This window comes from Danio rerio, chromosome 6, assembly GCF_052040795.2.
Source record: "Danio rerio strain M-AB ecotype USA chromosome 6, GRCz13ab, whole genome shotgun sequence".
Lineage (NCBI taxonomy): Eukaryota > Metazoa > Chordata > Actinopteri > Cypriniformes > Danionidae > Danio > Danio rerio.
This window is the reverse complement of record NC_141026.1, coordinates 11,323,580-11,337,404: the sequence shown is the minus strand read 5'-3', so window position 1 is coordinate 11,337,404 and position 13,825 is coordinate 11,323,580. Positions and strand designations below refer to the sequence as shown.

Here is a 13,825-nt window from a genome sequence, read left to right as displayed (position 1 = left end):
AACATAAGCCAACGACTGTAACATTTTCCTTTCCAAGAACTAATTATCAGTTATTATCTAATAATAATATTGTTAAATAACACTATTTAAGTAATTAGGGTTTATTTGAGGATTCTTTGTGTGCGTATGTATGTATGTATATTTTGCAATTATTCGATTATTCCCTTTCATAATGTAATCATTTACAATCATCTGTCTTTAATTATTTATATAATTTATGCTTTACTTTTTTATTTTATTTCCCCATATACTTTATTACTTCCTATTAATGCTTTGAATATTTATATAATTTATATTTCGATCATTATTTTTAATTTATTATCTACAAATGTTTTATTACTTCTTATTTATTGTTTGCATATTTATATAATGTATTTGTATTGTTATTTTTATTGTATTTTCTCCATATATTTTATTACTTATTTATGCTTTGAATATTTATATAATTAGTTTTTATTATTATCTTTATTGTATTTTTTCCATATTTTTTCAAAAAATTCTTATTGATTCTTTAATTATATTTTATATTTTAATTGTTGTTTTTATTGCCTTTCTTTATATATGTTATTATTACTTCTTTACGCTTTGAATGTTTGTATAATTTATCTTTTGATTGTCATTTTTGTTGTATTATCTTTATATATTTTATCATCTCTTAATTATGCTTTGAATATTTATAAAATGTATGTTTGGATTGTCCTTTTATTGTATTTTCTCCATATATTTTTTTACTTATTATTTACACTTTGAATATTTATATAATTTGTTTTTTTGTCTTTTTTTTTGTATTTTCTCCATCTATCTCATTACTTTTTAATAATGCTTTGAATTTTTATACAATATATCGTTGGATTGTCATTTTATCGCATTTTCTCTATATATTTTCTCCATATAGTTTATCTTATTATCTAGGCTTTGAATATTTATATATGTTTTTTATTGTTATTTTTAGTGTATTTTTTCCATATATTTTTAAAACTTCTTATTTATTCTTTGATTATAATTTCTATTTTGTTTTTATTGCACTTCTCTATATGTTATTATTACTACATATTTATGCTTTGAATATTTATAAAATTTATCTTTTGATTGTCGTTTTTGTTGTATTTTCTTTAAATATTTTATTACTTCTTATTTATGTTTTGAATATTTATACAATTTGCCTTTGGATTGTCATTTTATAGAATTTTGTCTATTTATTTTATTACTTATTATTTATGCTTTGAATAATCATACTATTTATGTTTTTAATGTAATTATTATTGGATTTACTCCATATTTTTTATATTTCTTGTTTATGTTTTTAATATTCATAAAAATGTATCTTTCGATTTTCATTGTTTAATGTATTTTCTCTATATATTTTGTTACTTCTTATTTATTCTTTGATTATAATTCATCTTTTGATTGTCGTTCTTTTTGCGTTTTCTCTATATTTTTTAACTTCTCATTCTAGCTTTAAATATTTCTATAATAAGAGAAAAGGTTTTTAACATCTCAATGACTTCGTAAAACACCATTTTTACATTCCTATTGTTTATGATAAAACATACATGTTTCAGATCAGCACAAATTCAACAATAATCAATACTCATGTCATCATCATTCTTTTGTCTGCTGCTTCTGCTTTTTCCCTCTTCTTTCCTGACAGAAGACAAGACAAAACTTTCTGTTGACAGGTTTTGGGTATTAGACAAAACTAGACAAAACAAATATACTCTGATAGAATCTACTGTAATATATCTGATGCCGAGAGCTGATCTGATATATATTTATTAAAAAAAGTATGCCATCATCAACTGTTTTGGTTGCACTAGAGGTATAAAAACACAGCAATGGGAAAGAAATCGAAAAGATCTAAATTATTCAGGATTTATGTGTTTGCTTATCCTCCCTTCATTTCCACCATTTTTAAACAAACACGCACAAACACCCACACATAAGACCTGCACTTCAATTTGCAACTCATTGTTCGCTGAAAATTTTTAATTATAATATAATGGATTTAATCTCATTCCCCGTCTAGCTAAAAAAAAACAACGATAAAAGAATAATTATATAAATAAATAAATCCCTCCGTTTACAAAGTCTACGTAAAGCGAACTTTTGATTGAAAACAGTTTGATTGAATTTTTTTCCTTTTGAGAGAGAGCATAATTAAGAGCCCTCTTCAACAGTTAAAGACATGACATTAGCGTGAGTAAAAATCATCATTTGTCCCTGAATTGCAGTTTGTCTCTCTTGGCAACTCAAGGATTTCCAAATGATCATGTCTTATTCTCGTTCTTTTGATTATGCTGCCCACGCTAGAGCTGCACTTTAGGATATTAATGTGAACTCCACGAGTGTAAAGAAGCACACGGGTAGCTCATATGAAGTAGGTTGGGAGGTTAATATCCAAACATTTCGTTCACTTTTTTACTGCGCTTACAAATGCGGGTTTAATAACCACAGCAGATGATGGATTCAATATAAAACAAAGGAAAGCTCACTCTACCTTAAATGGCCATTGTACATTTTATTGCATTCATTTGACATATTTATGAATATTTTATATTTATATATTGGTCACAATTTATTTTAGGGTGCACTTCTTGGTGTTAATAATAATAATCATTATGACTATTCATTAAATAATAATAATCTACATCTACATCTATGACTTTTGCCTCAATAAACTCCTAATTTGCTGCTTAATAATAGTTATTAAGGTAGTTTGGTCAAGTTATTTCACTGTAAAAAAAATCCATACAGTTCCTTCATGTAATCCAAACACAAATCGATTAAGTTAATTTAATTGTTTTAGCAAATTTAAGTGGATTAAACATAGTTGAGCACGAATTGTGTTGATTCAGCTTATTTTAAACAAGTAGTTTGAACAACTAGCAATGATCTTTTTTTGAGTGTAGGTATGCCTATAGGATTATGTAGAAGACGATCACAGAGAATTTGTACTTCATAAGTAAATAAACAGCTAATATTTTAATAAGAGGCAATTAATAAGCCAGTTAATAGTGGGAATTGGTATTTAAACTATAATGTTAAGCGTATATATAACCCACATCCACATTTCTTTGTGACATTGAATAATAGGAAACAAAATGTCACTTATTTTGGTTCATAATGACATGATGGAATCAAGCACACTGAAAAAAATACTTTTCTTACTTTGAATTTGTCTTATTTCTTGTCCAAATCCTTAAATCAAGAAGCATTTTCAAGACAAGCAAAACATGATATTGTTTTCAGAAATAATAATAAAAAATAAGTAGTTTTTTACCCAAAAACAAGCAAAATAATCTGTCAATATGGTGAGCAATATTTTGCTTGCATTAGTAGATTATTTTGCTTGTTTTAAGGAAAAATTCTGTTAACTTTTACTTATATTTCTGAAAACAAGACCATATTTTTACTTGTTTAGAAAATGGTTTTTGATTTAAAAATTATTAGGAACTTGACATAGAAACAAGAGAAAAACTTAAGCAAGGCATTTTTTGCAGTTGTTCATTTTGTAAATCTCCCATTCCTAAACATCCCAAAAAAATTGAGATAGTGAGTGTGGAGGTCATTTGAGTATAGCGAACATGTTGAAAAAACAGTTGGAGATTACGTTTGTGACATGATCACACATTATCCTGCTGAAAGCAGCTCACACGACATGGTAGTGGTGTAAAGTCATACCTGGCCACACTCCCCTTTTCCCCAGGAGTCTCCCGTATTTCAGACCTATCTCCCGTATCCCCCCAACCACCCCCCCCCCCCCCCAAACTAATCTCACTATATTTGTTAAACTTTATATTTAATTGATCTTGTTGTCTATATCTAACAACATATGTGCCGACTTTGGTCTTTTGAATCTATTACTTGTTCTCAGATAACATGTTTTGGCTGAGCTCAAAGATAATTGATGCAACCGCGTACACTGATTCTGCACACTTGACTTATTGTTTGCCTTTATTTTCTATAATGTATAAACTTTTTGCACGTTATACTTTTATATCAGCCATTATTGATTATTAAAACTGATATTCAGCAAAAGAGAGGGTATGTTTCGTATTTTCAATGAAACTAAAAGGAGGCTGTTATGTTATAGGCTCAGTTTTGTTATAAATATGCATACAGTGAAGATGACGCTCATGTAAATATGCAGCTACACGACACCCCAACATTTTTCGATGTCTGTTTAGTTGCTAATATCAAAAAAGAAAATAGGCAGTTCCTTAAATCATGTTTTGATTTTATTGTTAAGAAAGTAAAACCACGTAGCCAGAGTGATGTGAATGAGGTTATAAAGTACACTGTTCCCTTTGTAGGTTCACTTGGGAGTTTGTTTTCCATATTAAACTTGCAAAGGCTAAATATACAAGGAGAGGATGCAAGACTAAACTTTGTGTAGGCTACTTTATATTGAGGAAAAAGCCCTATTAAGAGAGGCGAATGTCTGCAGCCCCGCCTCCGTTTTCAGATGTCTTCGTTTACCCCCATCCACACTAACACAGAGCCGCAGCATTTTAAAACCAAAACGGCCTCTTTAGTGTTTTCAAAACGCTCAATTTTCGGTGCTCAAAAACTCCAGCGTAGTAAAAATTATACGTTTCAAAACCAACACATATTAGTGTAAACTGGGCCTGTATTATCATCAATAACATTACTTGTTTAGCACAAAAGTTACTTGTTTAACACACTAATACAAAATCTTACCTATGAAATGTTTGGCCTTTATGCTTTGTTTTCTGTGTTTGCTCGTTACTACAACCATTCGCAGCGCTAAAGTCCAGCATCTTCAGACTGGCTTTAGTCTTGCCTAGTGCAGTTAAATTACATTTGTCCAGGGAGCTCTGTAAAATGCTGACAGGAGCTTTTGACGCATGCTCAGGGTCCCAATACGATATCTAGTGTATATATCTATGAACAGTTTATACAAACAGCATCAGAATGTAATAGGATTTTTTTTTTAATGATGTTTACATTATTTACAGAATTGCAAGAATAAAAGACAGAAAGGAGCAAAGGCTATATTGATGATCTGATTCTCTTTCCCAACAAGATTGATGACCAGACAGGTTTTCTTTTTATAAAACCCTTTGTCTCATCTGTTCTTGCTGTTTGTAGCGCATCAGTCAAACTGACTGAGTCATAAAGACATCTGTCAATCATCTGCTCATTTATGACCTCTCGATGGAACGATTCAACTCCTACTTGAACTCTCAGAGTGGTTCTCCTACATGACGAGTCAATCAGCTCCACTCCAGAGGTGGGCTGGGGGAAGGGTCGAAGTGTTGTTTAGTCGTATGGGCTCGCTTGCGACACTCACATTTACAGCTGTGGTTATTAACTACTCCGTCCGCCACTAAAACTTTGAGGCTTGGCGTTTTTAAAGGTTGTCCATCCTTAATACGTTTCCTGTTCCACCCGCATGATCAGCCAATCGGAACAGAGCTTAATGAATCCCCTGCAAGGTTAATTTGCTCAGTAATGGCATTAAACGGATATATGGAAACAGTTTCTCCTCTAAATACCAATTCATTACATCTACGCTTATTAAGAGCGAGGACTATGAAATTATGGCCAGCGTCGCCACATTAAGAGTCATTAGCTCCACACTCGCTCGTATTTGCCTCAGCAAGGCTTGTCAGAGAAAGCGAAGAGGGGCTGGATCTCCTTCCACCGAACACCCGTAATTACTTCTCGCAGTAACCTTCCATCCAAACCTCATATTTTGATAATTCTGCCCCACATTTGCATCTTCCCATCCCTCCGTCGCATACTTAGTCAAGGTCTGTGAGTGGGCCGACCCATTTGAGCGGGAAAATGAAGTGATTAACGAAAAGAGCTCTTCCTGACTGAGAGGTTCGAAGAAATGGATTCGCGGCATAAAAAAGGGATTTAACACAGGAAAAAACTCATTATTCCAACCCACTCGTTTTTTGTTAGCGTTCTTTATGCGAGGTTGTAACATCGCTCTCTCTCTCTCTCTCTCTCAGAGAATTCACCACTTCAAATTGTATCTCAAGGTTATGTGTGTCTAATGTTAAGCTTTAATTTTAATTTTCAGCCCTCATCCTCAATTAGATTTCTCTACCTGAGAAGGTGTGTGTGTGTGTGTGTGGAGGCTCAGTACAGGCTTGATTAGAATGGTGCTGTTGTGGTTTGAAGGGCGGTAATTACACAGCTTCTCTCCTCTTTCTCCCAACCCTCTTTGGTCACCCACAACTGCTGATTATAATGGATCATAGATTCTTCTTTATTGGCTTTTGTTTTATAGAGCCGATTAAACAATAATAACAATAAAAGATGCAATTAATTGCAAAGGTAATTAATGGTAGTTGTGATGGCCATCAGTGTGGATGCCTGAATGTGTGTGTGTGTTCTCGGCTATGCAATTTCATAATTACCCACCACACACACACACACATACGCGCGTGTGTTAGAAGGCTTTGATAGATGTGTAATACCGAAGAGCTAAAATGGAGGCGAATTAAACTCATAATGTAATTAAACAAAACTGCTATGCATAATTATTAGGCAAAAGCTGATTGCGAAAGCTGGGGGTGTAATGATGTCAAACTTAGCGCTGGCTGAGGACATTAAGCATGTGAAGATATTAACCGTCTTTTGGAAAAGCATTAAATTGACATCCTTATCGACACAAGTTATTAAAGTGGTTTGGATTAGCTGCCTCTCAAAGATTCAAAGATACATCTGAGTGTGTGTGTGTGTGTGTGTGTCAGAAAAACGCACAGAGGAGGATTTGTGATTATTCACTAGGGTTAGTCTGAGATTGGCTTTCCAAAGCGTAGGAAACAGAATCGTCCATTCTCAACACAGAAGCAAGAGAGACTGTTCAGCCGTCAACCCCACTTGACTTTCTTGGAGAGAGCCCTTTCTCTGTCTCCCTCCCTCTTTCTCACACGCACACATGCCGCTGACATGCATATTGACCCCAAAGTTGCGTGTGCTCTCTGAATTCAGATGGTATGCTAATTTACTGAGCGCTCGTGTAGCGTCTGTGCCGTCTCGCCTCGTGACTGTTCGCCGGTCACTGCGTAAGCGTCCACACAATGCAATTATGAAACGGAAACAAAGCCTTTCCTTTGTCTGCACGACTCAAGTATGGAGATACTTAGGATGCCAAATGCGGCCGAGACATGCTGTGTTTAATACGCCGAGACTGAAATGAGGGCTCGAGACTGTGTGGTTAATTATACCTTCATGGGCGCTGCGCAGACGAGGATGTACAGATCTTCACTGGCGTCTGAGACTATAAGTAATCATGGCAGAAGCGGTAATTTCAGAGAAGGGCACTTGCACATTAGACAAAGCTTCGTAGGAACACTTGATGGACAGGAATGTGCAAGATCCGGTTTGAGGGTGTGGAAAGAGTCAGTTTGATGTAAAGTGGGAATTCTGTCAGCGATGGTCCAGTGCACAGCGCTTAGTGATATGAGAGAATCTGCCGTGCTTTCTGGGTCACACAATATTAGAAACACTGACGTTGAAGTAGTTGTTTTAAACTAATGCAGGATTTTTTTCTATACTCAAAAAGTATTTTTTGCTGCTTGTTCAAACTACTTATTTAATATGAGCTGAATCAACCCAATTCTTGTTTTTTTGGGAGGACAACTTAATTGTTTTATGTTCAATCTACTTAAATTTGTAAGAACAATTAAGTTAACTTAATGAGAGAATTGTGTGGAACCCAGCATGTTTTACAGTGTAGATTCTGATACACTCAAAAATTATGTTTGCTGTTTGTTGTGTCAAACTTGTCAAACTACTTATTTAAAATGAGCTGAAACAACACAATTCTCAAGGATTTTTTTAGGACAACTTAATTGTTTTATGTTCATTCTACTTAAATTTGTAAAAACTAGTCATTTAAGATCATAGCTACAGTGTAAAAAAATGTGTTGCTCACTCACATTTTTAAGTTGTTCTAATTTAACTTTACAAGTCATTTTAACTTGTATCAGTTAAGCCGACATCAAGTTAAACAATCGTTTAACTTTAAAAAAGAAAGAAGAAAGAAACTAAGGTTTAATCTGGTGTCAACTAAGAAAGTGGGCATGGTTAACTTCCTAAATGAAGTTTAAGTAACGTTTTTCATGACTTTTTATTATGTTGTTTTTTTTGTGTGCATATTTTTAAATAAATTATTACTGTACAGTCATTCTACATATCAGACAAGTCATCTGCAAATTAGCTGCAATTAATTAGTCACTGTAATTAAATTACTTTTCTACTGAATAAGTAGGAGATTGCTTTTCATTTGTAGGTAATTTAATTATTTACTGATAATATACTTGCCTTAAATACTGTAAATTAATTAAACAGTTCTGTTTAAATCAATTTAGAGAAGCACAGCAATATATGACTAGCAGAATAGTATTTTTCAACTAACGAACATTTATCATTTATCAAGACAACTGCATATTCGTTCATTCGTTTTCCTTCAGCTTAGTCCCTTTATTCATCAGGGGTCGCCACAGTGGAATAAATCCCCAACTTTTCCAGCATATGTTTTACACAGTGCCCTTCCAGCTGCAACCCAGTACTGGGACAACTGCACATGCCTTAGAAAAGTTAATTAAGAAATAACCTTATGATAATGTAAGATTCAGAAAAGCACAGTAATTGTAAATGTATTTTTCTGGTCATTCAGATATTTCATTCAACATTTTTTTGGTCATTCAACTTTATTTATATAGCACCTTAAAACTACATGAATGCTGACCAAAGTGCTTCACAAACAGGGCAAAAATAACAAACGGTTAAAAAAACAAGAAGGCATATAATGAAATTAAATTTTATTTTATAAATTTAAATATAAAATAATTGTAAAGAAATCTTATTTAATTTTCTACTAAAATGTTTTTATTTGTCTGACAACTGCACATGCTTAAGAAAGATTTAAATGTTTTATAAACTTCTATCATTATATAATATGTATAAAATATGGTGCATGAATACATATACTGTTTAAAGAGGTGGTCCACTACAATATCCTATTTTAAACTTTAGTTGATGTGTAATGTAGATGTGTGAATATAAACAACATCTCTGAATGCAAGACGCTCAACGTTCAATGCAAAGGGAGACACTGGCTTTTACAGAGTTAACTTGGCAAAGTCTACAGCGAACAAAGTTTGGGGATTACGAAAAAATACTTCTGGGTTAATGATGTCATAAACCCTTCAGGTTGCCTTCAGGTTATGCACATACACCCTGCGCAGTGAGGGGCCGTGGCCAGAGGCGCAGGGGCAGGCCTTTCAGAGGAACAAAGAATGTGGGGCTGCGTGTTGTGGCTGAAATTGAGGAACGGGGGGGGCAGGGGTGAGGGAAGGGTTGGTGGGTCGGGGGGGTCGCAGATGAAAGTGAGGACTGGGGTGGTGGGGTGGAGGTCGTGGATTTTCTATGGATGCGCCGGCCCTGCCCCTAACAAATCTATTTTTTAAATTAATGTTTTCTATAAGATGCTTTAGAATATTATATTTGTTCCTATACATTGGATTAGTCAGTGCTGAATAATTACTAAAAAATTACTGTTTTACAGTTTAGTACACCCACATTTATATTTTAGGGATAAAACAATTAAATTAAATAAAATAATTTAATAAAATAATAATAATAATTATAAATCAATAATTAATTGTTTTTAAATAAATAAAACAATTTAAAAGAGGAAAAATCAGGGGAAAAATATATATATATAAAATTTAGTTTTGTTTTGCGATATTTTGCATGTATTTAAATGTATTATCTTTCTATTTTTTAAATATGTTTAGTGATTAAAATATTATTTTAATCTTTAAAATAAATGTTTTGTTCAAATGCATCCAAATATATTGCCTATATTCATTAAAATATTCATTTTTAAAATGGGGTGTACTCGTTTATGCTGAGCACTGTATGTGAGACAGAAGGACAAGATTTTGTCAGGAATTGTACTCTGCTCCTCTGGGAAACACCTGTTTACATGTTTTACATTTGATAATTTAGCAAATAATAATGTGCTACCCATTAAGCCACAATTATCTGCTATTATTTGTGTATGTAAAGATGTATGGGCCAAATTCTCAAATAAAAATCTCTCCGAGGAAAAGAATGCACACAAATAGATAGGTATATGATTGACTGGTGTTTATGAGTCATAGCATACAGACAGATACATGGATCTGTTTTACAGGCCCATATAAAAGCAATCTGTTTCATACTGTAAGTACCTGTTGAGTTATGGGCGCTGACTCAAGGTCAGCCTGTCAGAGTGTTCTCTTCTCAGATGGCATTTACAGAGAGGGAGAGAAAGAGAGAGAGGGAGAGATAAAAAGGTGGAGGTAGCAGGGTTCGCCCGCTGAAGGGTGGCTTTAGAAATATGTAGCGACAGCGAGCCTATACAGAAGAGAGCGGCATCTGAAAGTATATACAATAAAAACCAATGATATTTTGCATACTGTATATTTCCACAGGAAACACAAACAGAGGCGAAATTGGTGATTTCGGGGGTGGGGTGGGGGGGATTAGTACAAATGTGTCAAAGATATGAAATGTGTGTCTGTGTGTGTTTTGAAATGATCTCACTATGCTGGATTAAAGCAGTAATGAAGCACGCTCAGACCATTAGCTGTGTAATGTGTCTCTAGAGAGACGATGCATCACACACACAGACGCACCGCTGGTATTATAGAACGAGAGGCCGGTGCATTAAAGCTATTTGTATTTCAGTGGGTTAAAATTCACTCTTTACCTCATTCTCAGCCAATCCGATGCAATGCCAAAGAGGGAAAAGGCTAAAGTGCAGGAAGTAACAGACACAGTGGGGCCTAAACTTATAAACCTAGGGCACTTATTTTTTCGTTAGTCACACATTCTGCTCTTTGCGACTTTAGCAGTATACAGGAATAGCTCGATGTACCACTGAATAACTGAAGTGTAAATTTATCTTTGAAACAGCAGCGTCAAAATGAGGTTTAGAGTCAGGTGCCGAACGTGGGCAGATAATGATGTCACCAATTAAAGACAGCAGAATATTACTGAATGTCATGAAAAATAATTAATGAAAGTTATCTCACAATGTTATAGGACAGGGGTCACAAATCTCGGTCCAGGAGGGCCGGTGTCCCTGCAGGGTTTAGCTTCAACTTGCCTCAACAAACCTGCCTGGATGTTTCAAGTTTACCTAGTTAGTAAGACCTTGATTAGCGTGTTCAGGTGTGTTTGATTAGGGTTGGAGCAAAAATGTGCAGGACACCGGCCCTCCAGGAACAAGTTTGTTGACCACTGTTATAGGATAAGGTATATGCAGAAGTATGCCGAAGGACTTTTAATTTGTCAGTAACCCGAGTCAAGAAGCTTCCGGTGAACTGTATGCTTAAACAGTTTAGGATCTGTCTTCTTTTAAAATTTATGATCTTCACTGGCTGAGAGATATGCGATATAAAGCGGGTCTCAGAATGTGCAAAAAGCGCTGCATTAAATTACATTTTTCCCATGTCTTTAAAATATGAAAATTAATTTTACCTTAGTATATTCAATGGAGTTTTTGCGCTAGCCTGCTAATCCTGACGGGCCTGTGCGTCGAAACAGCTTTTAATCTTGTTTTACGCTTGAGCAACTAAATAAATGCCAAGTCTATTTAACTGATTGTATTTTCATTACATTACAACATCAATGCTGTAAAAGGAACCGTATAAAATGGAAAAAAGTCACATTAACCATTCACCGGAAGTTTATCAGTATGGGAAGAAATACTAGCTCTGCATCCCTATTATCCAATCCAGCTTCTGCATATTTTAGCTTCATCAGATTCAAAACAATAGACTAGAAGTTTCTGGAGACGTTTCTAATAGAGCTAAACTGCTGTGCTGTCTCCAAAATCGTACTACACCCTAAGTCACTATTCCCAACACTATTCCACTATCATAGTACACTTGAAGTAGTGAATACAAAAAGAGGGAGTGAAATGGAGTGCACCGGAAAGAAGGCGTATTGTTGGTGCTTTGGTTGATAAATCCGTCAAACAGATTAGATGATAAACATTTTGTGCAGAACCCGTGAAAGCTATATAACACAAATGTTAAATGAAACAATGTATTTTGATTTCTGTCATTTATACAAATGTTAACTTGATTAAAAATATTTTGTTTGGAAACTTACACCAATAAAACACCGCTGTGGATGCCATCTTGTGGTCAGATGCGGAAATTCATTCAGCCTGATGTAAACTTCTAATTCCACCATCGACTGGAAAGCGATCATTAATCTGCGCACCGTGTCTGTATAATGTAAAAAAAGCTTGTCATTTTCGATAATTTAACATTAATATACCATAAAACGTTTAAATAATGCAGATTGGTATGCAATTTCTACGTAACGTTACATGTACAAGTTCCTCCGGTTGTTTGGCGGTGTTCATTTTGTGGATTTAATTTATTTACTCTGTTATTATATACTCACCCAAAATATCTTTCAAAACGTGATTAATATTCGTCCCATAGTGGAAAACAAAAGAAAAAGGCTTGAAAACCGTTTTGTGGTCGACCGTGTCCGTGAGAAGTTGCTGGCTCGTGAACGAATCGTTTGTTTTGAATCTAATGTTTAAATGAATCGGTTGATCCAGTTCAGTTCACACACAAAACGGTCGTTTGAATCATCTGCATCTTTCACCAATTTAGATTTTGGCTTCCGCGACAATCAACGGTAAATAATGATTTGAGGAGGATTTCTAACCTGCTGAGGTAACGTTATCTGGAAAGGCAATTTTATTTTGCATTTAGGCAAAAGGGGACATTACATTTTATGTATGGTTTAGTTGGCTCTGTAAAGCCTAACAAGTTTATTTATTTAAATAATAAATAAATTGTTGTTGGGGGTGTTGGGACTAACTTCACTTAATGTAGTCTACTTCAACAATTTGTTGATCTGTATGCTATTGATATAGCTTATAATTTATCATTTGCATATTGCTAGTGAAGCATTTTGAATAAAAAAATAAAGACAGAATAGAAAGACATATAGTTTATCTCACACATTGTACTTTTCCCCATTACACTGCGTATTTTGTTTCTCAAATTTGAAAGGTTACATCCTTCATTTGCATTATAAAGAATTATGAGACATAAACTATTTTAAGAAAATATAAGTAAATGATAGAAAACTGTCTCCTTTGCCCCTTAAAGCTGCTCTTTGTATCTCATTTTGCAAGTTTGTCACACATCTGAATTGTGAAAAGTAGAATTGTGAGAAGAAAATCAATAGTTCCTGGGTTTATATCTGCCAATAATGAAAATTATTATTTTTTAAATGTTCACAATTAATAGTACATTTCTCACAGTTCTATCTTAAAAACACTAACAAATGTGAGTTTTTATCATGCAGTTCTGAACAAAAAGTCAGACTTGTGATCGGGCTGCACAATATTTTGCACTGTACATTGCAATATTATAATTTTATGTCATTTATGTTGCGTTATTTTACAAGATACCGTAATTAATTAATCATTTAATACTGACTGCGATGATTTTGTAGTGGAGTGCATAAAATAATAGAACACATAAACAAATGAAGGAGTCTTAACAGTATTATTCAGCAACAGAAATAAATTAATCAAATGTATAATAAAGCTGTATATTCTTCATTGTGCAAATAATTCAATACAATTAATCTTTGTTAAAGCTACAAACAAAATAATCCCTTGTGCTTAAATGCTTTAATTTTGCTTAAAATGTTTACACAGTCCTTAAAAACACAAGCAATTGATAAACTTTCACTCTATTATGGTAAAACTGAAATGACTCCAAAATTCTCGTGTGTTCTGAACTGTTGTACC

General features: G+C 33.8%; 1 protein-coding gene and 1 long non-coding RNA gene across 3 annotated transcripts in view; one reads left to right on the top strand and one right to left on the bottom strand.

Annotated features, from left to right (window-relative positions):
• kcnh7a (potassium channel, voltage gated eag related subfamily H, member 7a) overlaps positions 1 to 12,698 on the bottom strand; it is a 160,326-nt gene extending 147,628 nt beyond the window's left edge. For both annotated transcript variants that reach the window (XR_015493232.1, XM_087256719.1), the window contains exons 1-2: positions 12,454 to 12,698; positions 12,154 to 12,272 (exon numbers count right to left, since the gene is read on the bottom strand). Coding sequence is in view for 1 of the 2 variants with exons in the window: in XM_087256719.1 (XP_087112845.1) it covers positions 12,154 to 12,181 (28 nt within the window). In the remaining variant the exon portion in view is untranslated. The remainder of the gene's footprint in view (positions 1 to 12,153; positions 12,273 to 12,453) is intronic.
• LOC147843375 (uncharacterized) overlaps positions 1 to 13,825 on the top strand; it is a 704,457-nt gene that overhangs the window by 84,059 nt on the left and 606,573 nt on the right. The gene's annotated exons all lie outside the window — the stretch shown is intronic.